At 38.0% G+C, this 27,849-nt stretch overlaps 1 protein-coding gene across 1 annotated transcript in view; it reads right to left on the bottom strand.

The window, feature by feature from the left end:
- The window catches only part of NNT (nicotinamide nucleotide transhydrogenase), a 72,340-nt gene that overhangs the window by 15,677 nt on the left and 28,814 nt on the right, over positions 1-27,849 (bottom strand). Inside the window, 13 exon segments of the mRNA XM_032471784.1 lie at positions 5,467-5,548; positions 7,245-7,404; positions 13,343-13,522; positions 14,662-14,781; positions 14,783-14,823; positions 15,987-16,220; positions 19,480-19,675; positions 20,844-20,989; positions 21,934-22,044; positions 22,930-23,091; positions 26,100-26,253; positions 26,813-27,004; positions 27,299-27,432. Coding sequence (XP_032327675.1) covers positions 5,467-5,548; positions 7,245-7,404; positions 13,343-13,522; positions 14,662-14,781; positions 14,783-14,823; positions 15,987-16,220; positions 19,480-19,675; positions 20,844-20,989; positions 21,934-22,044; positions 22,930-23,091; positions 26,100-26,253; positions 26,813-27,004; positions 27,299-27,432 — 1,912 coding nt within the window.

Genomic DNA, 27,849 nt, shown 5'->3' with positions numbered 1-27,849 from the left:
TCCCAACACAGGCTTTTCTACCCTGAGAAATTATTCCAGATTGTGCCCAAATCTGGCTCTTCCACCACTGAACCAAATCCAGCTAAGCCCAGAACAGAAATGGTATGACTACTGACAGGGTTTTTGTTTCAAAATAGCCGACAAGACTATGAAAAATGACATTAGAGGAAAAACGAAAATTCTATTTGCCACTAATGTTCTAGAATATTATATGCTAGCATATTGCAGAGATTTAGTAAAAATAATATATACACTATTTCATCTTTCTGTCTGAATAATTTTAATGATGCTATTGAATGATTCTTGGAACGCAATGGCTAGTGAGCACCATAAAAATGGAAATTATTAGCAAGATACTGAAGAATTTGAACATGAAATGAGAAGAAGGCTTCTATTTACTTGTACTCTGCCATGTTTACATGAACCTCATTGACAAAAGTCAGCTCAAGAGTTTATTATAACTAATACTAGAACTAGAAGCCAAAAACCACCCTGATGGTCAGAGGCACTGGTTTCCAACAACAGTGAGAGTTTCCCCTTGAACCATGGGGACAATAATTTCCAAAGAATGAGCCCTAGAATGGTATGGCTGGCAGAGCCTTTACAAAGCACCTAAGGGGAAGGGGAGGGTATAGCTCAGTGGTAGAGCATATGCCTAGCATGCACAAGGTCCTGGGTTCAGTCCCCAGTACCTCCATCAATAAAATAAATAAGTAAGTAAAACCTAATTACCTCCCCTTGCAAAGCACCTAAATCACAGACTTTTAACACAGCCTTCTGTTCTTTCTACCACACCAATTTCTACCATGTGCTGTGGACAACATGAAGTCAAAGGTAGTCTAGTCAACAGTCATAATCCAGGAGGAAGACAGCCTCTTTCCTGGAGCACAACAGACACCTTTGATCAGAGGGATTGTGGCAATTCTACACAACAGGTTGACTAAAGATGTGAGGGAATGCACATGCTTTCTTTGGTTTTCCTCTCTTCTACCAAAAGTTTCACTCATTTGATGAATTTCACAATGACTTACCACACCCACCCTATTGCCACCATGTTTTACAAGAAGGCAGGCTCAGTGCAAAGTGCAAAGAAACAGGCCACACTCTTTCAGAAAACCAGAAGCACTGGCTAACTCATCACCAAATAGTGCCAACTGTAATTCCAAAACTCTGACACAATAGCCTATGTTCTAGCTGTTTTTCCCCATTTCAACTGTCATCTGAATCGGAAACACAATGATGTTATGTCTTCCATTCAGAGTATCTTAACACCTATTAACTAACCTCCTAGCGAATATAAAAGGCACAGGATCAGGAATTTTGATCTTCAGATTCACTGATGCACTCTCAGGACCTAGAACAGTGCCTGGCACAAAGTACTATATAATTATTCATACAGTGAATGGTCATTAACATGAACAGTCATGGCTAAAAAGAAAGCATTGCAAAGCTGGCAAGAAACTCATAAATAATGTCTATTTCTTTACTCAAAACACTATACTGGATCTTTTATCTGGCCTAACTGCTATTCTCTTCCAAAGCATGTATCTTTATTACTTAACAAATTTGCATGTCCTAGCCCTTCCTGCACCCCAAAACATAACAAATGCAAGAAAGCTGAACTAATTTTATTGGAATTATATTTAATCCATGAAAAACAGGAAAATCCAGTCAGATTAACAAAATATTTCATCTTCAAGTAGCTTCAAAGAATGGATTTCTTAGCAAAAATAACATTTAAATTTGTAGCCATGTCACACAAGACCGTAAAACACTACTAAACTGCAAATACCACTGGCAGCTAGATGTGTTTAGGCAGAGGATGAAAAAAATAATTAAATAATTATTTTTTAAAACCTGCAGAAAAATATCATGTTATGAGTAATAGAAAAAGTTTTAAATGTTCCCTGGACAGTTATCTACTCCTCCTCCTACTTTTCTTAGCACACTATCACATTAAGTGGAGTTCACTCACTAATGCATTTGTTTATAGATTTGTTCTCTTTATAAACTTTTGAGAATGGGAATTGGGCTTATGCAGCCTTGTATTCTCAGTATCTGGTAATACATTTCTAATAATTAGTAATTATTAATAACTTCTAATTATTAACAGAAAGATACAGGTGAAATTAACATGAAAGCAATATATCACAGTGAGCCAACCAAAGAAGTTAAAAGGTGGCTTTATAAGTGCAAAAGCAATAATGCTTTATACAAAGAAAATCAAGCAGGGATTAATTGCAAAAAGAGAAAAACTCCACCTCTTTCTAAGAATTGTTCATTGGAAATAACTATCTCAGCTTTGGAATGAAAAGCCTATCACATCAATCCAAAGATTGGGAAATTAAAAAAAAAAGTCTGTCCTCCTGTAACCTTAAGATTTTTGTAATAAAATGCTTTGAGAGATCAAGCCTGAGTTAGGAAAGCTACCCCGGCATTCTGGGCAACCGGGAAGCAACAATATCCTGGCCACTAAAGAACGGCAAAGTCAGTGAACTTCCATGACACCCTGAAATGAGCCCTTATCATGAAATGTCATGTGCTTCATTATATAATCTCAGCTCTCTGTGAGCATGTTATGACTATGGCCAAAGTAAAGGAAAACAGGAGTGTCTCTAAATCAATCACGGGCCATGAAGCCAGACAGACTGTATGACAGACGCAATTTTTCTTGGTACCACTTGGGCATAACTAATTGATGACAGTCGTATGTCCACACTGGCACGTTTCCATGGGGAATGTGTGCGAATATGTCACCACATCTGGATGCTGGGCTTGCTGGGGTCCTGAGGCACAAAGATCTGCTAACAGCAGAGGCCCAGCAGCTGTGCTCAATGAACACCGTGGGAGCGCTGCAGAGTGATGAAAGGACCAAATTACCGCAAACTGTAAATACAGATTTATTTCATTAAAATACGAGGTAACCACTGCAGCCATCTCTTGTTCAAGCAGACATTTGCCTCTTAAAAGAAAGCTAGCATCTATGTACACACATATTCTTAACTTCATAAAGAAAATCCGCATTTCTCCTATGAAAAGATGATGACAGACATAAAGCAAAATCAACAAAGTTGCTACAATTCCCTTCAAATTAAAAAAAAATCCCCACGCAGAAGCTAGAAAGGAAAAATATGATAATCTACTGTCATCATGTTAACAAGAACTGTTCCTTCCCATTCAATTCAAATGTGAGGCTTAACATAACTTATTACAAAGACTGTGTTGAAAATTCATTACAGTAAAAAAAAAAATTGAATATATAAATATATAATTTCATCTTTAATATGAAATAGATCAATATAAATGGCTAACTTTTCCTAACTCACAGAGAAGTCAGGCTGACCAATAATTTTATTCTGATCCTACGTAATAATTTATTAATACTTTATTTGAACAATTGATGACAATTATATGTAACGATTAAAAGCTCTCTCATGAAAAGCCTAATCTATTCACAGAATTACATCGATGAAAAACAAATTATACCTGAAAACTATTCACATATGTCTAACCAAAATCCTCCTAAAACAGCAGTTTATACTAGGTTCTCATGGATAAAATTCAAATTTTAATCAGGTCAGAAACTAAAATTTCATTTGTTTTATCCCTTTCCTTTTCAGATGATTTTCTTCCATCCTTCTAATTCGTTTCCTTTCACATCTTGCCTTCCATCAAGCCATCAAACTTGTAAGATGTTCTCCAACTCTGCACCCATCTATCTAACACTGGACTGATTTTCCAAGATGTCTGTTTAAGCTGGGCTGACCAACAGGACATAAGAGAGGTATGTCAAAGTATCATGCCCTTCCCTAAGGATAACTAAGACATGAAAGCCGTCTTTCTCTGTTTTGTTATGATTGCCACTCATCTAAACATTTATGTGGTGATAGAAGGCATTACTAATACATTAGACTTTTTCACATGTGGATTGAATAAAGGGAAACAATTTCTTTTTAGGAAAATTATTAAAGATTCTGTAACACGTCCTTTCCACTTGTAGGTCTGCAAATGCTTTAAGTGGTCGGAGTAGGACTGAAAGGGAAGCACAGTTTAATACCCTACATGAAAACAGAAAAAAGTTACTAAAATGAGACCGCTTACATGAAAATCAAAACACAAAGTCAGTAACTTTTCTCATCTTCTGTCTTCTCTACCTTCAATTCATCTAAGATTTTACTAAACATCGAAAACACCTACATCACAGAAATGCTGGTCCTACCGCAAAATATTTTGATCCTGTGTATTTAAAAAATACAGACTCCCTACAGATCACAGGAAGGTAGAGAATGAGAAAAGGAAAAAAGGATGGAAACACAGGAAGAAATAAAATTCAGCTGACACTAAAACATTTTGGATAACCCTCTGCTGTCATCATCAGTCTCTTTTACTGCTATTAATAGCTGGGATATCCCAGCTGAAGAGAAGGATTCTGCATCCAGCCTGGCATAGGTGGTCTGACTAGCTCCAGGCACACTGTTTGACTTATTTTCTTATCATCTGCCTCCAGACAAAAATGCAAGATTGATGTCAAAAAGGAATTTTTATTAACAGACGTTAATAGTTTTGTCAACATACATGAACATCCTGGTGCACAAACTAATTTTATTTAATAATAGTTACCTTGTTGCTCTGACATATGGTATCATGTCAATGAAATTGCTAGTGAACCAGTTTCCCACACAGCAGGCAGCTCTCATGCTCCCAGGGACAACTCCAGGCAGTACCTTCACTGACTCCTAACAGCAGAGTTCCAGAATATGGGTCCAAAGGTACACAGGACAGATGCAAAGTACTGCAAGGGTTCCTCACCCTCAGCCCCATTCTTACATCCCACAAACCCTTTATCCCAGTTCATGGGGAATAATCCAGAAATGCAGAGTCCTCAACTGTTGCGATTCTGCTTAATATCCACCCAAGGGCAGAGTCCAGTGCCCAAATGGCAAGGGGCAGGTACAGCTGCCGCTCTAGTTCACATTTCAAAAAGCATACGGTCTTAGAAAAAGAAATCATTCCGCAGTCTTTTCCAGCCTCAGGGTGTGAGAGCTGAATCAGTCAACTATTAACCAGCCCAGCTTCACCACCTGGTCTCACTCTTCAGCAATCTCTCGTTTGAGATGTTTTTCTTCAGTGTGAACAACAGTAACCAAAAAGACACAACTTGGTGTAATTCAAATGTTCTGCTTGACCTCCTTCCAGAAACCGGGTTTCTATTTTTCCCCAGGGATAAATATCCTGGAACTTAGTACAATAAAATTTCCCTTTCTAAAACGAACCTCTATTTAGGGTCGATGATATTAGACAGAGGCAGCAAAAACTGGGTAGTAAGACTGCAGGTAGACTAAGGCTTTTTACAACTTAGTCTCTCTACCTCACATTACAGAGGAAAACCCCACCCAAAGAAACAGTCACCTCAAAAGAGGTCATCTACAGTCCCCCGTCTCTCATACACGCACAGCAAGCACTTACCTGACTTTTTTGCCCTGTTCAGAGAGCATCTTTACCAAATCTGCAATGGGGTACTGAGCTTTGGCTGCACAGAGGCCATAGCCTACAAGGAACATTAAGGACATAAGAATGTTGTTTTTATTATGAAATTTTATGAACTACAATTTCTCTCTTGATCAAACATATTTTTATGCCCCCCAAAAAGGCAATCGTTAACAGGATTAGAAATGGTAACAAAAAACTTACAATACAGACTTTTAAAAATATTGGCCTAAATTTCAGATTCAGAATCTCATGGTCCCTCCTCAGTCTCCTGTGGTGTCTGATGCTGCTGGGCACCCTCCTCACCCACCACCTACTACACATACACACACTCATTTGTGTACACACTTGGGCTCACCCTCACATAAAGTCCCCTGGCTCCCCTCCTAACATTGTCACTATTCTTCCTCAGTTTCCCTGAACAGATCTTCTCCTTCTGTCCCCCAACCACTTAAATGATGACGCTCCCCAGGGTTTAACTAGGCAACTCACTCTCTCCTGGGAAAACCTCAGCCCACCCAATGGCTTCAATGGCCATCTGATGACTCCCAATCTATCTGCAGGCTCAGCCTGTCATTTGAGCTCCAGGTCAGCATGTCCTTTGTCCCAGCTCCGCCACAACTTAATGTCTCCAAATAAGAACTTAAAAACATAGTCCTTATCACAACCCACCTTGCATTATTTATCGATCTGACTTCTTCACTAGATGGAAAAAGCATAAAGGGAAAAGAGTGTGTCCTTTACTTTCCACCTTCACACTCCAGCACAACGTTTCTCAGTGCACTTTGGTTGGGACAATTCACTATGCAGGAATGTCCCAAGTGCTACAGCATTTAGCTCGCCTCCTCCCATGTCTAGCTGACAGTAGGAGCCCCATCTTGAAGACAACCAAAAACCCAAACCCACATGTTTCAAATGGCCCTAGAAAATGATACTGCCCCCACTTGAGAAGGCTTGTGTCTGAACATTCAATTCTGCTAATGTTTGTTATTTACGTGTTAGTATATAACCAACAAGCAAACTATCCACATGCCAAATCAATAGATTTTCTTCACAGAAAATTCCCACGATAGCATGATAGAGTTAAAATCCTAATCTGGAACCAACATATTGCCTGTAATAAATACATCAGCATTCTGTGATAAGAAAGAACTGGGCCAAAACTCAGAAAATTGGGAAACTGAGGCCTGGAGAGATAATTGAGTTGGGCAAAGACTTGCAAAATCAAGAACAAAACTATGACTCCTAGACCAAATTCTTCCTACTAGGCCATGTTCCCTTATCTTTTGGAAATCACATGATTCTCAAGGATTTTTTAAAATACTTACTTTTGAAAAAAAAGACATTAACATTCCCTAACCCTTACTAAGTGAGTTTAACAAATGAGCTAGACACTTTCATATATACTGTCTATTTCAATCCTGACATAGGCCCAGAATTTATCAATGAGGAAAAAATAATCAAGACTCAAAGATGATTTAAATAAACATTTATACAGAATCACAGAAAGACATGGCTAGAACCCATTACATCAATTTATAGAATCTCTATGTGATTCCCAAAATATTAACCTAAACCAAGAATTCTTAGTATTTTTCACTTAGTAATCAAAAGGCTGCTTCTAAATTTGCATTATGTTTTCAAAATGAAGAAGTTCTCATTTGGTTTTTTCCAATTATAAGAAAGTTACTTTAATGTAATCAAGTACAACTGCTATTACAGGTTGTCTGTTTGCTTTTGGTTTGGGGTTTTTTTACCTGGAGTAATAATAATGCTGTTAGCTTCCCGAATCATGTCAATTGCATTGTCAAGGTTGATTTCCGTATGTGTGCCAGAAATTTCCATGGGTTTTCCACCAGCTGTTGAAGTGGTGCCATAGCCTCCAAGAATCACATTAGCCAGGGAGCGATTCATTGCCTGGAGAGCAAAAATGATCAGCTGTGAGAGTTCAACTCAAGTAACTTTTGCAAATGGTATGACTCCTGTGTATACGATATTCAGAATCATTTAAAGAGGTTTATTTGATCATTTAAAACATTTTAACCAGATCAATCTGACCCAGCTTCTGAAAATTATTTCAAAAATTTAAATGATAAGAAGATATTTGGGAAATCATATCATTTGTTTCTATAAAATCAACTGTACACTGATATGTTTTCAGTAAAAATAAATTTTAAAAAAGAATTTAATGGAAAATTACCAGGGACATTAACATATTCATGAAAAACTCAGAACTAGTTTTTATTGTCTGCGCACTGAGTGAGCAAGTTCTGCCTCCATACCGACTTGTATTTCACCAGAGTAAAAGAGAATGAAAGCTATAAGAAATTTTACAAGGTGACTCCACAGATCTCCCAGGTGAACTCTGCTACCAGCTGCAAGCTGTCACAAGGCAAGAGGGAGGAAATCAGGGAGGGACCCGTAGCATTTAGAAGTCTGCTGCCCTCTGTCGTCAAGAAAACAAACACGTGGGAGTTGATACTGTCTTACTTTCCAAATCAACTACAGCTCCATGAAGCAATAACAGAATGGCTGGATTCATCATTAGGCTTCTAAAATAGTTCACTTCTAAGAACACAGATGAGCAAGTTTATAGACTGCTTCATTAAAATCTGCACCCACCCTTTTAACTAGAAAAATAATCTTGGGGGAAAAAAGAATAAAGCATTTCCTGCGTGCTCATTTACAATCATCCAACAATGTACAAACACCACAACTGGAATATCTGACAATAACTGATCTAATTTTGCAAACTGTTTGTAGAACTCTGGAAGTGTGGTGGTAAAAGCAAAAAAAAAAAAAAAAAAGAAAGAAAAACAAAAAGAAAGAAAAAACAGGAAGCTAGATGTTTTTAGCAATCAAAAACATTTTAAGAATTCAAATCACTGTACACACTCGAAGCAGTCATTCAACATGATCAAAACTGAATTCATCACTTCATTAAAAATTTCAAAAAACTGAACCCTATTTTAAGGGTTGTAATAAGCAGAAGATTGATCCATTGTTTATACCATTTAAAACCTAGATAAGTGTCAATCTATATTAAAAAAAAAAAACAGACAAGGCTTTATTATTAAAAAGCAAAAAGCACCTGGAGATTCTCAGTGATAAGTAACACATCAGAGGAAAAAAAACATGGCCACTCATCCAAAGACAGGCCATCCCACGACCACCTTCAGGGAGACATTTACATGTATGGCTGAAGGGGGACAGAGGCAAAGGCAGGCAGGAAAAGGAGCAGAGCAGGTAAGCAGACACCTGGCTTATCAAGACTATAGACTTCAAAGATGATAGATCAAAATGTTGCCAGAATTTTTTTGATTGTACTTTTGACCTAACCTCATTGATCAGATACAACATTCACATTTTACAGAGCCTAGAGTCTGGTCAATTTATCTAAGATTATTACTTATAAAATAAAGCCCAGAAAATCTTAATGCATATTATTAACAGATAAGAGGGTCAGAGAAACGTCAAAGTAATGCTTTTAATTGAGCTCTTAGTCTCAATCCAACATGAAGTTTTAAATTCTTAACGTAGTCTCCTATACTTGAATCCAAGTAGGCACTCCTGAGACTTCCCAAACAGTCAACATTTGTTGATTTTGATAAACCCTTTCTAGTTCTGAAGTACAGGATTCTGAAATTAAGTTGCCAGAAATACATTCTACCAAATGCTTGCCCTTAAGAAGTGACTCAGAGGCACATTTCAGACATTGAGATATTTCTGTCATAGATAACTTAAAAAAAAAAAAGTCCAATGTAGCAAAGAGGCTCCATCACCTGCATCACACAGTTCTGTAAAGGGACAGGCAACAGAGAGACATGATGTAGAGTGTGACCACTTTATTCCAAGTTAGTTTAAAAGGAACCATTCTTTTCTTCCTATAAAACTGAATGGAGGATAAGAAAAGAATTTCTGAGGATATTTTGTTAATGTGTACGCACTTCTGATGGTATCTCAGAGAGAAAAAAAACGGGAGGAGCCACACGGTAGTTTAACAAATCAAAGTCAACTTGTTAAACACATATCCACGATTATATCACCATGAAGCTAATTCCACGTGGTCTCTTACTAAATTATTTTTCATCTCTGAATCTACCATTGAAGCATCATATTCACGACAAATATTTAGGGTTTAGGGCTTTGTTTTGTTTCTTTTTCTTTTTCTTTTTCTTTTTTTTTTTTGCTTACTAAAGTGATTAATGAGACTATCCCATGACCACTGATCCACAGATTGAAGAATTCCCAGCTTCCAAGGCAAAGTATTTGCAACACTGTCAAGACTGTTCCTTTTAAGTTATTAAACTCTATAATGAAAATTGTATGCTACTTTAAAGAGACCCTTAATTCACATAATTCCAAGCAAGCTGAGAAATAAATCTGAAAAACACAGGAAAGGTCATAAAACAGGCAAAACCAAAGCAATAACAACATACATACCACTTACCAGCATCTCTCACTTCAGTGCTTTGTAGGTGCTAACTGATCACAAAGCCAAAAAAATTATTTTGGGTTTGGCTTTGACCTACTTCATCCTGCTCAATTTTCATTTGGAAGCAAAGTGCAAAATTCAGAAAATATGGCCTGAAAATGCTGTCCCATTTCCGGGAGCCCTCTGTGTCCCAGGCAATCTGGACACTATCTCAAGCAAACGGACTATAAAATCATAAAGAGGTTAGTGTCTATATGACATCTGGATATAAAGCAAACCATTCATTTGAGCTAGTTGTTTGGACACTGTCAACATTTTTCAGTTTTTGTAATATTGGGTGTTGTGTAACCAAAGCATCAGGCTCAGAGGAGACCCGAAAGAATTGTCGGAACAAAAAGTCAGCTTTAGGGATGCTGATTACACAGGGTGCATTCCATTCCCTCTCACATAATAAAACCACTCTGTTCTGGTTTGGATTTGCATGTTTCTGCCAATAAATAAGAAAATACTGAAGGTAAACATACTAGCAATACTAATACATATGGACAGGTGGTAGTCTATCTGCTACCATAACCTATCTGAGAAGATTCCAAGTGTGAAATGAGCTAATAAAGTGTTCATCTAATGTCCATTTAACAAGTATTATATTCATTTGAATGTGCCAGGTGCTAGGGCAGGCTTCATAAACCCAAAGGCAAATAATAAATGGTGTCTTAAAATATCTTCCTTGTAAAATGAGACTATTTCCTACCTCCAGAATTAGTTTGGGGATTAAATGAGTTACTATTTGTAAAGTACCCAGCATATTGCAATATGCCCGAGTACAGGCAGCTATTTCACTTTTATTATTATTATTATGAATTACTCTGAGCTGCTAAGCACAAGCCATGAAGAAACTATTACTTACAATAAATTGTTTTTTTTGTTAAGAAATAAACAATTTATCATAATAAAGAGAAAAATCAATGAAGATTAACATGAAAAGTCAGAGAGCAGGAATATTTTAAAGGAAAGGAAATGTCTGTCTTCAAAACTGAAAAACACGGCAGGCTTGTTTTTTGTTGCCGCCTTATGATGACATTTATAATAAGACACAGGAGTAGAAAGTGTTCAGTCAAACAAGCACTCCACACCCCACTGCTGGAGCCCTGACTAGAGAGTCCTTTGTGGAGATCAATTTAACAACATCAATAGCCAACAAAAAGATTTTTACTCCATTTGACCAAGTAAACGTACTTACAGAATCTGACCTGAGAAAATCCTCAGTGATGTACAAGGAGAAATAACATGGACTTGGATAAATAAAATTATGGTATATCTTCGTGTTATAAAAACATGCACACACTAAAATTTATTCGTTAAAAAATTAAACTTTAACATAGAAAGCATATGCATATGAAAAAAGACTAGAATTAGAATATTCAGTATAAACAACTAAGTGGCAAGGGGGCTATAGATTATTTTATATCCTTATTTATCCTTTCCCACTTTCTTCCAAATTTCCCACATTAAACATCTCTTATTTTCATAATTAAATAATTTTTTTTAAAGTAAAGCTTCATCTGTTCTTGAATCCAAGTTACTACAACTGGCTATTACAAACAGAGTGTCAGTCTGACCCAGTGTGAAGCTTATGGTCCCAGATGGCTATGAAAATACCTTTTTAGCCTTACATACAGTATAAGGATAAAAAATAACTGAGGGATGCTGACAGTAAATGGCAGGACTGAGGCAGTGGAAATAGAAAGAAAATACACAGAAGAACTAGAGGAAACAGATCAAGAAATATCGAAGAATGGAAAAAATTTAAGAGAAACATGATATAATCACAGAAGCACATGTAGAGAAGGGTATTTTAACAAGGGCCTTTTACACCTTCTTCTAGTTACTGCTGTAAAACTGCTACTGCAGAAGTTACTATACTTACTATAACCAACAATAAAAGAAACTAAATAAAGGAGGTAAAGAAGAGGAAATAAAAGACACAGGTAGAAATTTGCAAAATACCTGTTAACTCAAGAACCTAAAGAAAATCATTAAAAAAAAAAAAAAAGAATAAGAAGGTATCTTATGCTGACACTTCAAGAACCATATACAAGTTCTTCCCACCTCTACCCATCAATACGCCACTGGCCTTGTTAAAATTCAGACCCTCCCATTTAATTTTAAAATCAGTAATTAATGGTAATCTGCTGCCCCCTGCTGGTCATTCAAATTCACTGAATGAAGCAAAGTCACGCTAAGGATTGAGAGTTAATATTTAGAGAAAACTATTTCTAATACAACTGAATAAACTTTTTCTTCCTGATAAGCATTTGTTTTTAAAAATTCCAAAGCATGATAGTTTTCAAATAGGAAACACCTTTCCAAATTCCTTGAACAACTTGAGGGATTTAATTTTAAAACCTCTCAGCTTATTTTGAACTTAGGCTTTCAAACTCTGTTTTTACAATATGGCCCCCAAAAAACTAATTTTTTTATTATGAAAAGATAACTTCAGCATTAAATTCACATAAAGATTTTCAACTAAAACATAAGAGAAATTCTAAGTTGTAAAATAAGGTTTTTTTCCACTGTAATAAAAGAATGAAGGTGGAATATCTTTTTTCTGCCTGAATTACTAACAGGTATAAAATCACATTCTGATTTCACTCAGTTTCATGCTCTTCCTTTCACAGTCATTCAAAACTATTATTCAGAGAATAATATCTTTAACTTGAAAAAGTTTTCTAGTCAAACTTTTAATTATTTGCAGGATTCTTCTTGCCATCAAGATGAGAAACAAATGAAGCTAGGAAGTATTTGTCTTGTTAATTTTTTCCTCTTTTTTTTAAATCATGCTGACCACAAAACTTCAAGATTGGCACTCTCACAGATAACCGGTGGGAGTACAAATTGGAGCAAGCTTGCTGGGAAACACATGGCAGTAATAGACAGAGCCCTTAAAATGAGCACACCAGTCCACTTCAAGCAGTCGATCCTAAGACGAAAATCAGAAGTGCCAAATATGTATTTATGTCGGAAGAAAAATAAAAATCAAACAACCTTAAAGGTCTAACATTAGGGAAAAATTAAATAAATCTTGTATATCCATATGATACATCAGTAAAATAATATTTAAAAAGCATTTTAATGATAGGAAAGTGGCAAGACTATAATTTGTAAGATGTAAAAATTTAAATGTAAAACAGTGTACAGTATAGTAAGTAAACACACAGATAGGTAATACACAAAGAAAAAGAACAGAAGGAAATAAATCAAAATCTTCAGTGTTGATCGCCAGATGGAGGCACTCAGAAGATTTTTATCTTAATCCTGAACCTTCCTAATTATCTATACTTACTGCAGATAAAAGAAATGACAAACAGGTCATCACTTTCAGAACTCCGTCTCCCTTCCCTTCAGTCGCTGGTTCCTTACCACACACATGATGTAGGACAGGATGGCGCCCGAGGAGCCAATGAGCGCGCCCACGATGGTCAGCAGGTTGTTGTTGAGCAGGAAGCCCTCGGCACACAGCGCCCAGCCTGAGTAGCTGTTCAGCACGGTGATGACCACTGGCATGTCAGCACCCCCAATGGCAGCTGTCAAAGTCACACCCTAGGACGAAAACCAGAGCAGAGCTAAAAATTAATCGAGTAAAAAGAAACCTCTGACAAGGAGCATCATGGCACGTAACCATCCCAGTTTTTCTATTAAGAGATTTACATGTAAGTTCCACAGCAGGTAATGACCGCGTGCCCCCTACCTGACTCTCCCACAGACATAAAAGTACAAGCGCTGAACCACTTCCTCTGCCCCCCAAAATCCCTAAGTCCCTAGAAGGCAGTGATGAAAAGAGGGCAGAAACTGGAGAGGGGTCTACGCTTGGGAAAAATAACAGCAGAGTAAATTTCCCAGTTTTTATGGTTTTATTTAGCTGATAAGCAAGACCCTGCAGCTGCCAATTGAAGCAGCGAAAACTAAAATATCTTACTAGTTTGAAAATCTGAGGATAGGGTTCAGAGTGACTAAACAATTACTATATGTCTAACTTTGAGCTAAGCACTGTAAATGATTTTAAAATTTCTAAACTAAAACCTTGTCTACAAAGCATACACTATAGAGTATACTAGACAGACATGAAGCAGTCAGTGACAAACACAGAGCTGAGTGCTGTAACAAAATGCTACACTGTGACCACAGACAACGAAGGAGTACTGTATGTATCCACGGGCTAAATGCAGTAATTGGAGAAGAGGACCAACCTATCCTGAAAGGTCTCCCTGAACACATAGGGTTTGTTCAGTGCATTTCATCTTATACAATTATTTGGTTTAGTATCACAGCTTCTAACAAATGTGAGAGTAACTAACGGCAGGGACTCCTGGACACTTACTATGTAAACCCCAAGGCACTATTTTATAGGGCCTGTCACACAGCAGGGGTCCTAATGAACAGAACTGAAACCTTCGGCTTTTTAAATTCTGTTCACCAACCCACTGATCTGGTGAAAAGACCCCAGAGCAATAAAGATGTCACATGTGACAACACTGACAGGAATAAGTGAGTGGAGAGAGTGATTTCTTCTCACACTTTTCTATAGTTTCCAAATTCCACAAAGACAGACACATGACATCATTTGAAAAGACTTTTATTCCACCAGGGGACTTGAAGAGACAGGACAAGGCTGGACTGTACTCTAACAGAATACTCCCAGTTCCTCGGCAAGCAAGTGCTTTCCATCTCTGACTACTCACCATGACAGCAGAGAGCGCCGACACGGAGCCCAGACAGGCGATGCCGGTGGTGAAGCTGGGGTCCATCATGAACGGGATGATTCCACCCACACTGGCAGCCAGCAGGCCTGCATTGAGTGCAGTGCCTCCCGGGGAGCAGGAGAGGGGCGGATTTCAGGATACCTGGGGCCAAGCATGTGGTGGTCAGAACCTAGAACACATCATAAGAACCACCACCATCCCCCATACACACACACACACACACACACACTCTTAAGTGTATGTCATTTAATCCTAAACTACCAAAACTTAGTATTAGAATAAACATGCTACTTAAAATATCACTTTACATCAGCAGCTATTAAAACAGAAAAGCAAATGAGAGTTCTTACATGTAAATGTCAACAGAAGTAGAAAAGGCGTGGCTGAACTTAACTGTCCTGTACTTTGATCACACAACCATTTCATTCCTCTTCATCATGGAATCATGAAAAGTGATCGTTCTTTCCCTGTTTGACTACTACAGAAGTTGTTCAGTGTGGTTTTATTCATTTAAGACTTCAAAACCAAGTCCTAGAACATTAGCCTCTCTAATTCAATCAACTGCACCCAAGGGAGGAGAGCCCTTGTCTGCAAGTTGCTCTGAGGACAAAGTGTGAGACACGAATGTTGTGGGCTCGAAGTTCTTTTGTGATTTTTACATGTCACTTAAGTTCCCTCACTCACTTAATTTTAATGACTTGACTACTGAGAGGCAAGACCAGATTTTTAAATCACTAACTAGCTTCTCTAGAGACTCGCTTTTTTAGGAAAACACTGAAAGCAGCTATGTGAGTTTTCTTTCCCTCCACTTCTGTTTTCACGACTGCCTTCAGCAGCAGTGACAGCTGCCATGCTAGACCCCTAAAATGTGTATTTGTTTTCAAAGTAAGTAGGGTACCCTAATCACACAAACTTCAGTAAGCCTCTCTCTATGCTGGAAAACGTATGAAGTCCATTTCTGTGAATGCTACACAGGTATCTCTAACCAAAGATCATGACGATGCTATTTTGTTCGTATGTATTATCAGTGTCAACTAGTCCCTCGATGCACACTTCCGTGCACTACTTTCCTCCACGAGCTGTCTGCAGAAGTCATGGCTTCAAAGCTCTGTGAGGTCTGTAAGGCTCAATTAAAGGGAAGTCACCTCTATAGAGGAAAAAAAAAAAACTTTTATAGTACTTCTCAGGGCCATACCAATACTCTTCACCTAACAGGTCCTACTAATTAAGCTCTTTCCTGAAATTGAAATGGACCCGTAAACGCCCTAAATAATAGATATTTACCTCTATACTGAATCACTTACCCTGCAATTTTCCATAGGCAACAAGAGACCCACTAAACGTGACACCACCGATGTAAGTACCAAGGTAGGCCACGATCTTGGTGAGATTAGCTGCTGCATCTGTAGCAAAGTGAGGATACTCTACAATGTACTCTGCTATGCAGGTCAGCACAGCCGCCAAGCCCACCAAACTGTGGAAAGCAGCAACCAGCTGAGGCAAATCAGAAATCTGGATGCGCTTCGCGATTGTCAGCCCTGTTGGGAAACAGAAGTCAGAGAACTCAGAGCTCAACAGACCCTTGAGAAGTGACCACAAGAAAGACCACATGAATATTACCCAGCCATAAAAAAGAAGGAAATGTTGCCACGTGTGATAACATGACTGGACCTTACGGGCATTATGCTAAGTGAAATAAGGCAGACAGAGAAAGACAAATACTGTATGATCTCACTTACACGTGAAGTCTTAAAAAAAAAAAAAAGGTAAAAAAAAAAAACCAAGCTCACAGTCACAAAGAACAGACTAGGTGGTTGGTTGCCAGAGGGTGGTCAAAATGGGTGAAGGCGAAGGTACAAACTTACAGTTATAAAATGAATAGGTCCTGGGGATGTCAGGTACAGTATGGTGACCACAGCTAGTAATACTATGTTGCATGTTTGAAAGTTAAGAAGGTAGATCTCAAAAGTTCTCATTACAGGAAAAAACCTTGTAACTCTGTGGGGTGACGGATGTTAACTAGACTTATTGTGGTGATCATTTCACAATATATGTATATATAAAAGTCAAATCATTATGCTGTGCATCTGAAACTAACCTTATGTGTCAATTATACCCCAGTTTTAAAAAAGACCACACTTAAGGATCTCCAACATTGTCATTAGTTAAGTATTTAACTGCTTCCTAGCAAAATATTCTCTTACAGGGACTATTTGGATAAGAACAGTGGCTTAAATACCCCTTCAAAGAGCAGGTTCCCACACACCTAAGCAAGGCACAGCTCCAAAGAACCCAAACACATAGCATCAACACACGACTCTTCCCCTTACAAACTTCCAACACTCCCCCAGACTAATGTTTCTTCAGAACACTTAAGGCTCCCATTAAACCCCTGACAGTCTCCCCACTCATGAATAACCCAGGCTCTCTTCTCTATCAGCCAGCATTCGCCTCTGAGCACACAAGAAACAGCTAGTCTGTGAAGACAACCTAGGTTTTAGGTGTGTGGATGGAGCCCAGTCCAAAGGTAACAAAATGTAAGTATTTGAGTAGTAAACAACCAAATCAGGAAGGAGACTCTGAAGGAGTTTCCTGGCTGCAGTTGGGTGACATAGGAGTGGGGCTCAGAATATTTGCAACAATGATGTCTGAAGGTTTTCCTGCCATGAACCTGCAGCACAAGCATTTTCCTTCAGGTGCCTTTCTAGGGATTTCTAAGAAAGCATGCCCAGCCTTCCTGGGTAAGGATGAAAGGAGACTGTAAAGCTAATGTCGTGCTGGTAAATACTTAACCATCAGCTCCTCAGGACAAAAATTTGTGTGTATAAATACATACATGAGTTTTTATTTGGTGGGGGGAAGGCAGGGCATGTCTCTGTTTTTTTGTTTGTTTGTTTTTATTGAAGTATAGATGATTTACAATGTTGTGTTAGTTTCTGGCATACAGCATAGTGATTCAGTTATACATATATATACATATTCTTTCTCATATTCTTTTTCATTATAGGTTATTACAAGCTATTGAATATAGTTGCCTGTGCTGTACAGTAGGACCTTGTTGTTTATTCTGTATCTAGTAGCTTTTACCTACTAATCCTTAACTCCCAATTTATCCCTCCCCCTTCCCTTTCCCCTTTGGTAGCCATAAGTTTGTGTTCTATACACATGAGTTTTTACTGATAAAAAGGTATGCAGCACACAATTTTCAAAAAATAATAAAATACAGGGAGGGTATAGCTCAGTGGTAGAGTGCATGCCTAGCATGCACAAGGTCCTGGGTTCAATCCCCAGTACCTCCATTAAAATAAATAAATAAAAACCTAATTAGCTTCCACACCACAAAGAAAAATAAATAAATAAAAATGTAAAATAATAATAATAATAAAATATACAATACTCTATTGTAAGTTTCATAAAGCCAATTGACTTTCCCAGAATGCTTCGAAAGCCTTCATTGATTTTTGCCAAACTCTGGTATCTGCAGCCAACCTAGTGTTTGCAACTGATGAATGGGTATAGTTCCTACATGAATTGCTGGTTGAGATTTTTGTTTACTTTTACAAGTAAGACCAGAGTGAAACATAAGAGGCACATGAGAACTTCACTCATTGTCAATCATGTGAGTGGCAACTTCACTGAATCTGATAATAGTTTCCAAGTCCTGGAAGAATATTTGCTCAAACTGTTGTCCTAGTCATAATATAATGGTTATTTACTCCACAATATAACACACTTTTAAGTTTAAGCTGCATTATTAACATTATCCTCATCACTTTCTTAGATTGGATAACCAAAAAAACAATAAATGAAACCCAGATTTGTAGCATTTGTTGATTTCCATGGTATAAATACAACTGCCATGGCTGATCTCAAGCTACCAGCGTGATGGCATTAAATATGGGTTCCAGAAAAGACGTACAGAAGCCCACCCACCATTACACAGTGTCTCTACCACACAGACTCAAGACACATGGATAACCTCAAAAGCATAAATAATAAAACCTAGTGAATTCATTAGAAAGTCATGAGTTTTTAGTATTATACTCTTTGTTTCTAATATAATTTTTTAAGTTTATATAATTTAATTTTTGACAATGGCTGTGTTTAATAACCAGCTCAAAAACTTCTTGAAGTTTTTTTTTAACAAGCACTGAATAAGATTAAATGGTGGTTTTTCTGCTGGCACGGGACGTTTTTCAAGGTTTTAACAGGTCTCTGAAGCAGAATCTTCTACTATAACTTATACCCAGCAGACTAAAAGATGAGCCTATAGACAGTACACACAAGAGTCCCAATCCCTCGTTCTATTATCATCTAACTGGACAGAGTCAGTAATGGAAAACCAGGACTGAGTACAAGGCATTTTACAGCCTGCTCTTTTGACGGAGTTGATGTACTTACTCAATGTTGAAAACATTTGTACATGAATGAAAGTTATACCAACTATGATGACTTTTTACCAAAACAGTACTTACTGAAGCAACTTCCATTAAGGCAATTAAATTCTTTCATCAATATGGGCCTCAAACAGAAGTATATATACTTAGAAACTGAAGTACAACTAAAAGTTCTTACTCCTGACAAAGCACTCTTAAATCTCTGAGCCTGAAAAGAATATGAAAACGGATATATGTATGTATATGTATGACTGAACTATGATGCTGTGCATTTGACACAACATTGTAAACTGACTATAGTTCAATTAAAAAAATTTTTTTTTTAATCTCTGAGCCTAATTGCCTTCAGGTGTTCAAAGGGCATTGGTTCACATAAAGGCAGAAACCCAAAAGTGCTTACCAATGGTACCGCCCAAAGCCATTGCTCCAGACATCTGAGCTAACAATTCTGGGTCCGGTTTTAGGCCTCCAAGAGTGGCTGCCAGGCCTCCAGCCACCCCAATCATGCCCAGTGCATTGCCAAGACGTGCAGTTCCCTGGGTGGAAAGCCCGGCCAGGGCGCCAACACAGCACAGGCCGGAGCCCAGGTACATGATCTTTTCAAAGTAAAGGGAAGAGAGAGAAAAAGATTATCAGAACCTTCAGTCTGAGGACAATTTTAAATTTAGACAACAGAAGGACCAAATTGAGCTCTTCTTTCAATATATCAATATATTTTCCTATCCATAGGGGATAGTAACATATTTAATAATTTACATTGTACTTGCAATTATACCATTTATGTAAATTGGTTCCTTCTGGATTTGATAGCATGTACAAATGCTTATAAAATTAGCTAAATTTAAACAGAGTTATTATGGGATCTAGACTTAACCAAATGCTATAAAAGAGCCAACCCTCATGGTTGTAAGTGCCAGGGACCACGCCGTCTATTTTACTTATGTTGTAACTCAGTCTCATGAGAGCCACAGGAGGAAAGAATCATCACCCTCATTTTACAAAAGAGAAAACCAAAGCTTAAAACGGCTACAGAATTTTCCCTAGGTCAATGATCGGTAAACAGCAAATCTAGGATGCAGACGTGGGTCTCCCTGACTCACTGATCTAACCCTTTCAAAAAAGACTGTGTTCATTAAGCAAATACATGTTGGGAATCAACAGAAACCAAGGGAAACATGATTTTTCAGATGTCAGAGAGGTTGTAATTTAGTGACAGTCATTTTAAAGAAAGATATGACTGAGTTCAGAACAAAGTTGAGTCTCTATTATGTTTAGACATGGAACTTTCAGAGTTCAGCTTGATTATTTCTATTTTTCTATACAGCATTCATTTTTGAATTATCATTTTTTAATATACTGGCCATAACATCTGGCTTCATAGGGGAAGAAGTAAGTAGGAAAAGGACTGATAGTATTTAATAATGAAAAGTTTCCAATTTTTACTGATTCTTTCATTGTATCCGTACAACAATCCAGCCACGTACATAAAAGGAATACTAAGAATCTTCTTGGCGCTGCTTAACATGTGGAAAAGCTTAGGGACAAGCAGATAAACCCACATGTGCAGAGCTAGCAGGCTAACCTGTCTCTAGAATTCTGGCTCCTGATCCTTAGAGGATGAGAATGCTTTATTTGACCAAGATGTTTCGAGAGTTATTGTTGTACTTGCTTGACAGAATTTAAATTTTGATGATGGTAATGTCAAGACTAACTGGGAAGAAGACACAATGCCAAAAAATAAAAGCTTTCAAAAGAGTCTCTTACTTGTTCAATGTTATAACCACTGTAGAGGGCAGCTAAATATCCTCCAACAAAGGTACCAGCAGGGAGCAGATACAGGTAATTGTATTCTGGGGGATCTGTGGGACGCTTGAACATGTCCAGCATTCTCTGAGTCACCAGAAAGCCACCTTATCCAAATAAATATAAAACAAAAAGAGTTATCTCATTGAGCAACATAATTTTTTAAAGTTATATATACTTTCATATATATACACAATTATATATAATTTTATATATATACATACTATGTGTATACAATTTTTCTATTTTAAGCACATCTTTATCATCGAGGAATAAATATAATTTTAAGTAACATTTTAGAACCTCAAAATTAGAAGTTATTCTATTATTCAAGCCAGTTCCATTGAAGGGGAGGAAACTTAAATACATTCAGGAAGAAAACTTGCTATCAGAATGCAGAACCAACCTATTTCTGCGTGACTAAAAGTAAATAGCCATTCAAGCAACTTGGGAATGCAAGTGATCAAAGGCCAGTATTTTTTTCTAATAGGTTATTGTGTTTGTTAAACGCTATAATAAATGAAAAAAGAAAAAAATACCCTATCAACAGGCACCAGGTTTGTTGCACATGGTAAATAATTTTTAGCTACAAAATAGCATCGAATGAGTTTCATACACAAGAGATGTGCTGGGCTTTCAGTTTTCAGGAACACAGGCCAGGATGAGGTAAAAGGGTGAAATTTTATCTAAAGTTATACTCATTCAGAGATGTTATGGTGATAGCTCTAAGTCAGCTTAATGCAAAACTATGCATTCAATACCTTTCCAGTTAACATGCAGCGAGACATCATTTTATTTCTTTGTTTTGGGGCGCTGAGGGGGAGGGGTGTTCTTTTATCAACTAGTTTCTAAAAGTTACACATGGGCAAAGTAACTAATTTCCCTTCACAGAGAACAACTGTCATCTGAGTGAAACATTTTTTAAAGGCATGATAAAATTCTTAAAATCAAAATGTCTATTTTGACTCTGTGAATGTCTGTTTGACTTATATTCACTTATCACGGTCACCATTAAAAAATAGCACCCTGGGTTCTTTCATGGTCCTCGTACCTGCAATATTGATCGAGGATATGAATGTAGCAAGAGCAGCCAGGCCCTGAGGAGTTGTGGAAGGATACAGATGCCCTCCCATTAGCACCAATCCACCAACTGCAGTCAACCCTGGGAAGAAAGCATCAACGTGGTGAACAGCCATAGTGACAATGGCAAACCAAACGCCATAGCCAAGAGACCTCGCACACACATGCATCACAGAGGAGAATATTCTCGCATGCCGTTCTCACTGAACTCTTTCATGGACAAAGGTTTAACAGCACATTTGCTCCTTTCGCTTAAGGCTTCCACCTTTACCTTTCTAGCTCTGCTCCCCTGATTGATTTAAACCAGTAATGTTATCAGACAACATTACTTATGCTGAAAAGGGACCTCCAGGGGATAAACTGCATCTGAACTGGAAAAAACTACGCATGAACTACAAACATATGATGATGAAAGCCCTGGCTTTGGGCTTTCCTGAGTCTAGTACTTCTTGGAATTGGACCTGTTCCCTGCAGAGATCCTGGAAGCTATGCCTATGGCAAGACATGCCCACTGGGGCCATGAGGCTTCCGAGCCAGGGCAGCTCCCACACCTGTCCAATGTGGGTTTCACTCCTCAGATCTGAGCCATCACTGGGGGCCAGAGAGAACAGTCTTGAGAAGACCTGTGTTTACTGCCGCCCAGACCATGCTGCTACTGTGAAACACTGGCTTCCACACTTTATCAGATGAATCCTTTCTTTGAAGGAAATCATAACTTAAAAGAAGTAAGAGTGGCCCTGCAATGCTTGAAATGGGAGCAGCCCAAAGGCCTGACACACCCCCTTGGCCTCCTACTTCCAACCCCACCCCTGCACCATGTAGGAGCCCAAGGCACCTCAACCTCCACCTCAGATGCCAAGCCCTACAGCTGGAAAACCCAGACTTCAGACACCTCGTTGGAAGTGCTCCTAGAGTTGAATAAGCCCCTGCAGACCTAAGGGGATGGAAAATGAGAACAGGAACAAACCTGAGATTGCATTAGTGACAGACATCAGTGGTGAGTGGAGAGCAGGGGTCACTCCCCAGACGGTATGGTAGCCCACAATGCCAGCCAAGCCGAAAGTGGTCACCATCTGGGAAAAGGCTAAATTGGGAGACGCAAGGCCCAACCCCAGCATCCCAGTGAGGCCTAGAGAAAGAGAGGACACAGTGTGAGCACACATCCAATTATCTCAGGAAGATTAAAAGCACACACACACCCACACACAAACACGTGGGATAGTCAATGCTATTAAATTCCACACCCTTGCCAATAATGAGTTGCTTTTTTTTTTTCATGATTTCATGATTGGGAAGGGGGTGGCGAAATGGGATTAAAGGTATTGTGAACAAAATTCAACTTCCTGATCACCACCCCCCAAAATAAACTGTAAACATCTAGCAAAATTTATGAGTCACATTAGTAACAATTTGTACATTTTCCTCTGTGTAACTTGTGCTCTTCCCTGTTTCAACTTTCATTGACAATGCCACATGTGTTTATACAAGTGTTTTTATTCCAGAATTATATGCCTATAAAGGATCTACCAAAGCATTTTCTACTTGGGCAAGACACAACCTTTATGAGACAGAGGCTTTTGTGAAGCCAATTTCATATCACTCAGATTTGGCTGAGGAATAGGGATTTTAAAAGAGTAGGAAGGATTTCATTCACTCCAGCACCTCCCCAAAACATATGGCTTCCACCCACCCGGGACAGAAGTTTTGCAATTGCTCCTGAATCTGGACTGGACTGCTGGCCAGGGCAGTCAGCTCCAGCCTCAACACCAAGTCAGCAAACAGGATTTTACAAAGAAAAGGGGAAAAAAAAATACAAATTAAGAATGTGCAGAATACGAACAGTCAGCTCTGAACATACATCTTTAATTATTGCCTCTCCTAACAGCAAACATGTGGACGGTTGTTCCGTAACAGAAGAAAGGGTTACCTAATGGTCAGTGAAAACCAAATGATATTGGGTGACCTGGGAGCTGGACTTTTACTTTCCTGAATAAGATATTTTTTTCCCTTGATATAAACTATTTCTTTATAAGTGGCACAGCTGGAACATTAGCAAATGACATTAATTTTACTTTAAACCTTTCAATAAGACTGTAATTTAATTTTTGTTTTCCTACCCACATATAAGATTTCCAGGGTTCCAATGGATGGACTATTAACCATCTGGAGGCAGAATTAGATAGAATATTGTTTTGTGTTCCAGTTAAACATTGGAGAAGCTGTGCAGAGTTATCATTAAGGATATATTTTCTTAAGCCAGACTGCCTGATTCAAATCTTGACTCTCCTGCTTGCTAGCTGTGTGATCTCGGACAAAATTACTTAACCTCTCTGTGCTCCAGTAACCTCATCTGTAAAATTATTAACCCTTTCTGTCTTCATCTGGAAAAAGGAAATAATAATATGCCCACTTCATAGAATTCTTATAAGGAATAAATGAGCCAAGGCATGTGAAGTGTTTAGCACACTATCTAGCACTCATTCAATGCCCACATTAGTCAAGAAGCATTAATTATCATAATCTGCAATCCACTGTGTTGGGCATCTAAGGTAGATATCACACATCTGAAGGTTTTCTTAATAACTATTTAATAAGCTAATGTCTTTTCTATAATACATTAAATAACACCAAATGTGCTATCTCTAGCCTGTATAACAGGAAAAAGAAGAGAAAGGCAGAGAAAAACAAAAAAGAAAGAAAGAAAGAAAAGGGAAAAAAGCAAATCAGATTCTTTGAAAAGTCCTATTCAAATAGATGCCCAACACATACATAAGAAAAATACCTGGTTTTATTTTAAAGGAGGGAGTTTAAGGTAAAGTAAAATAAATATAAGGCCATCCTTTTATTCACTGGAATATGCCATTGTCCTATCTATTAAAATGCAATAAATATTGACCTAATAAACATAAGAGGAACCTGTAAACCATCATATATGTCTTGCTGTATTTCCTTAGGAACCTCAGAGAGAAATGGAAATGTGCACCCCTGCTGACAATACTGCCCATGTACAACACAACAGTAAGTGCAAATTGGGACACTTCTCCATCTACTCACAGTGTTCACAACCAGAGGCCTTTGCCATCATTTTGCTGAGATTTGCTCTTTATCCAAGGAGAGTTACATACTTAGCTTTAAAACATCTGGACTCACATGGGAATTTGGAGAATGCTGAGGCCACAAAAATTCTGTGCACCTGGTGCTGGTTCTTAATTCTTTATAGTTTGGTTTTGTTTGTTTTTATTTTTGGCTCTAAGCAGATCTAAACATTTTTAATTCATTCTATGAAAGAGAAACCAATTTAAAACCAAATATCCATATATCAAACTCTAACAATTCATAGCCAGAATGAATACTTATACTATTTTACAATAATTTAGTGTCTTCATGAAGATAAATTTAAAAACAAAGAATCTATGTTAAATTGTAAAGAAAGAGGTGGGGAGGGTATAGCTCAAGTGGTTAGAGCACATGCTTGGCATGCATGAGGTCTTGGGTTCAATACCCAGTACCTCCTCTAAGAATAAATAAACAAACAAACAAACCTAATTACCTCCCTCACCAAAAAAAAGAAAAGAAAAGAAAAGAAAAAAATTGTAAAGAAAGAGAGAAAACTTTTTAAATTGAATTTTTTTTACTAAGTGAGTAACTTGGGGGGTTTATTCTTCAACGCAAACATTTGGTTCCCCAGTCTGACCGAATGGTGCAGATAATCACAAGTGAAGTTTTATAGACCACAAAAATAAATGAATAAATAAATAACCACATCGATATGCACTTAACACCAACACAACCTGACATACACTTACTACCCATTCTATTTGACATAAATAAAAATATTAACAATTACATCTTCAGTGTTCTCTATAAAAGAAACGTATTAACAGCCTGGGTATTGTTTCACACGCATGCATTCCAGTAACTAGCCCAGGGCCTATATCCCTGGCGGTGGGCAGCCCACGACCTCTCCACGTCCACAGAGGGGGGACAAGTGACCTGTATCTGAAAAATCGCCTCTAACAGGCCCGAGTCCTGATGGAATCCAGAGAAGGACAACAGCATTTCATGTACTCATTTTGACAATACATGCTCACAAAATTCAGAGATTCAGCACTAATTCCTAAGAAATGGGATCTTCACCTGCTGTATACACAGAAGCAGACGTCATCGTCTTCCTGAAGGGTGTAACAGCGGCTGCTTTTTCAGCCTCTAGCTCAGCCACTGTCTTCTGTTTAACTGGGGCACCTTGAGGAATATTTTTTGGTGTGGGAGCGGGGAAAATCACTTCGCCATCCTAACAGAAATTAGAAAAATACCATTTTTTAAGTCAATCCAGCGTTGAGACCAACACAGACAATAGTTAAAATTCTGGGGGGAAAATGTTCTTCTAAAAATAACTTAAACAAATATATAAATTCATGTAATTTATAACTTATCATTTATATAACTATATAACATGTGTACATTAATATATAATGTTTGTGTTTTGCATATACACATAGATGTATAATTAGTATGTGTATGGAACATATAAGGAAGAATACAAATCAAACCTAAATGCAGATAGGTAGGGGAATGTTTAATTTTTATTTTATTCAGTGTTGGGGTTTTTGGTTTTTTGTTTCTGTTTTTCCAAAGCACTGCATATTTCAGGTAAGTCATGCATGTACATAAGTCAGTGATATTTTTCTTTAAATTATTCTACACTTTTAAACAATTTTTATTGGCATAAACCCAGCACATCAATACTTTACTAGAATATATCATGATTACAAAACAAAGACTCTTCCATGAACAGAAATTCTAGAACAAATTTATTATGTACATAAGAAGGAGCAGATCTCTTTACTCACCTTCATCACTACAGTCCCTCTAATGACATGGCCCATTGTACCAAAGTCAAAGTCATCTTTCACTTCAAAATAAAAATTATCTTTATCGGGGCTGATGGCCTTCAGGAGCTTGGTGATGTTGTTGGAATACAGGGTGCTGGCCTGAGTGGCCATTCGGCTGGGAAGGTCTGTGTAGCCTATGTGAGTAACTCCCTAAATAAACAAAAATACAGTCAGGGAGGCCTATTACTGAAAGCTCACCGTCTTTCTAGGACAATTCTCAGTCAGAGAGTCAAGGCTGAGTTTTGAAATCATACATCTTTATAAATACATACATATCCTCACAAACAAATACATATTTCAGTAGAAGCTTTAAATGTGCCTATTTTTAATCTTAGAAAATTCCAGGCCACCATTTCTCTACAGACTTAAAGGAATAAACAGTCTCTCACACATCACTGAAGCTGTGGGGATTGGGTCACAGACAGAGGATGCTTTTCGCTCTACCTTATGAACATAAAGTTCTCCCGGCTTGGTGGTTTCAAAGTTTCCGCCGGCCTCAGCAGCTAAATCCACAACAACTGACCCTTCCTTCATGGACTCGATCATTTCTTTATTAAATAAAACGGGAGCTTTTTTACCTAATAAAATCAAAGCAAACAGTACAAATTACATGACATGTATATATGTTTAACTCTGTATTCTAATTGTTACAGTGGTCTCTCAGTACTCAGGGATTTAACATCTGAAATTTTAGCTCTGTCAAGAGACCCCCCACACACAAAGTCCACGACACAGGTGAGACCGGCCACTCCCCTAAGGAAGAAACAGGACCAGAGAGCATGCAAAGCCAGAGTGCGGGAGGGAGAGGCAGAGCCCTCCCTTTGCTAGGCAGGGAGATCTCAGCGAGCACTGCTCTTCTCAAGTGGTTTCCACCCAGAACCACTCATGAAGAGATGAACATTTTGCCTGTTTTCTGAAATATGCATAATAATGAGCTAGTAAGGAAACTCTGTCCACCCTGGTGCTGGGAATCTACTGGTAGGTAAACGGAAAAG

The sequence above is a fragment of the Camelus ferus genome, chromosome 3, assembly GCF_009834535.1.
Source record: "Camelus ferus isolate YT-003-E chromosome 3, BCGSAC_Cfer_1.0, whole genome shotgun sequence".
NCBI classification, from domain to species: domain Eukaryota; kingdom Metazoa; phylum Chordata; class Mammalia; order Artiodactyla; family Camelidae; genus Camelus; species Camelus ferus.
The sequence above is the reverse complement of the archived record's forward strand: the minus strand, read 5'-3'. Positions and strand labels throughout refer to the sequence as shown.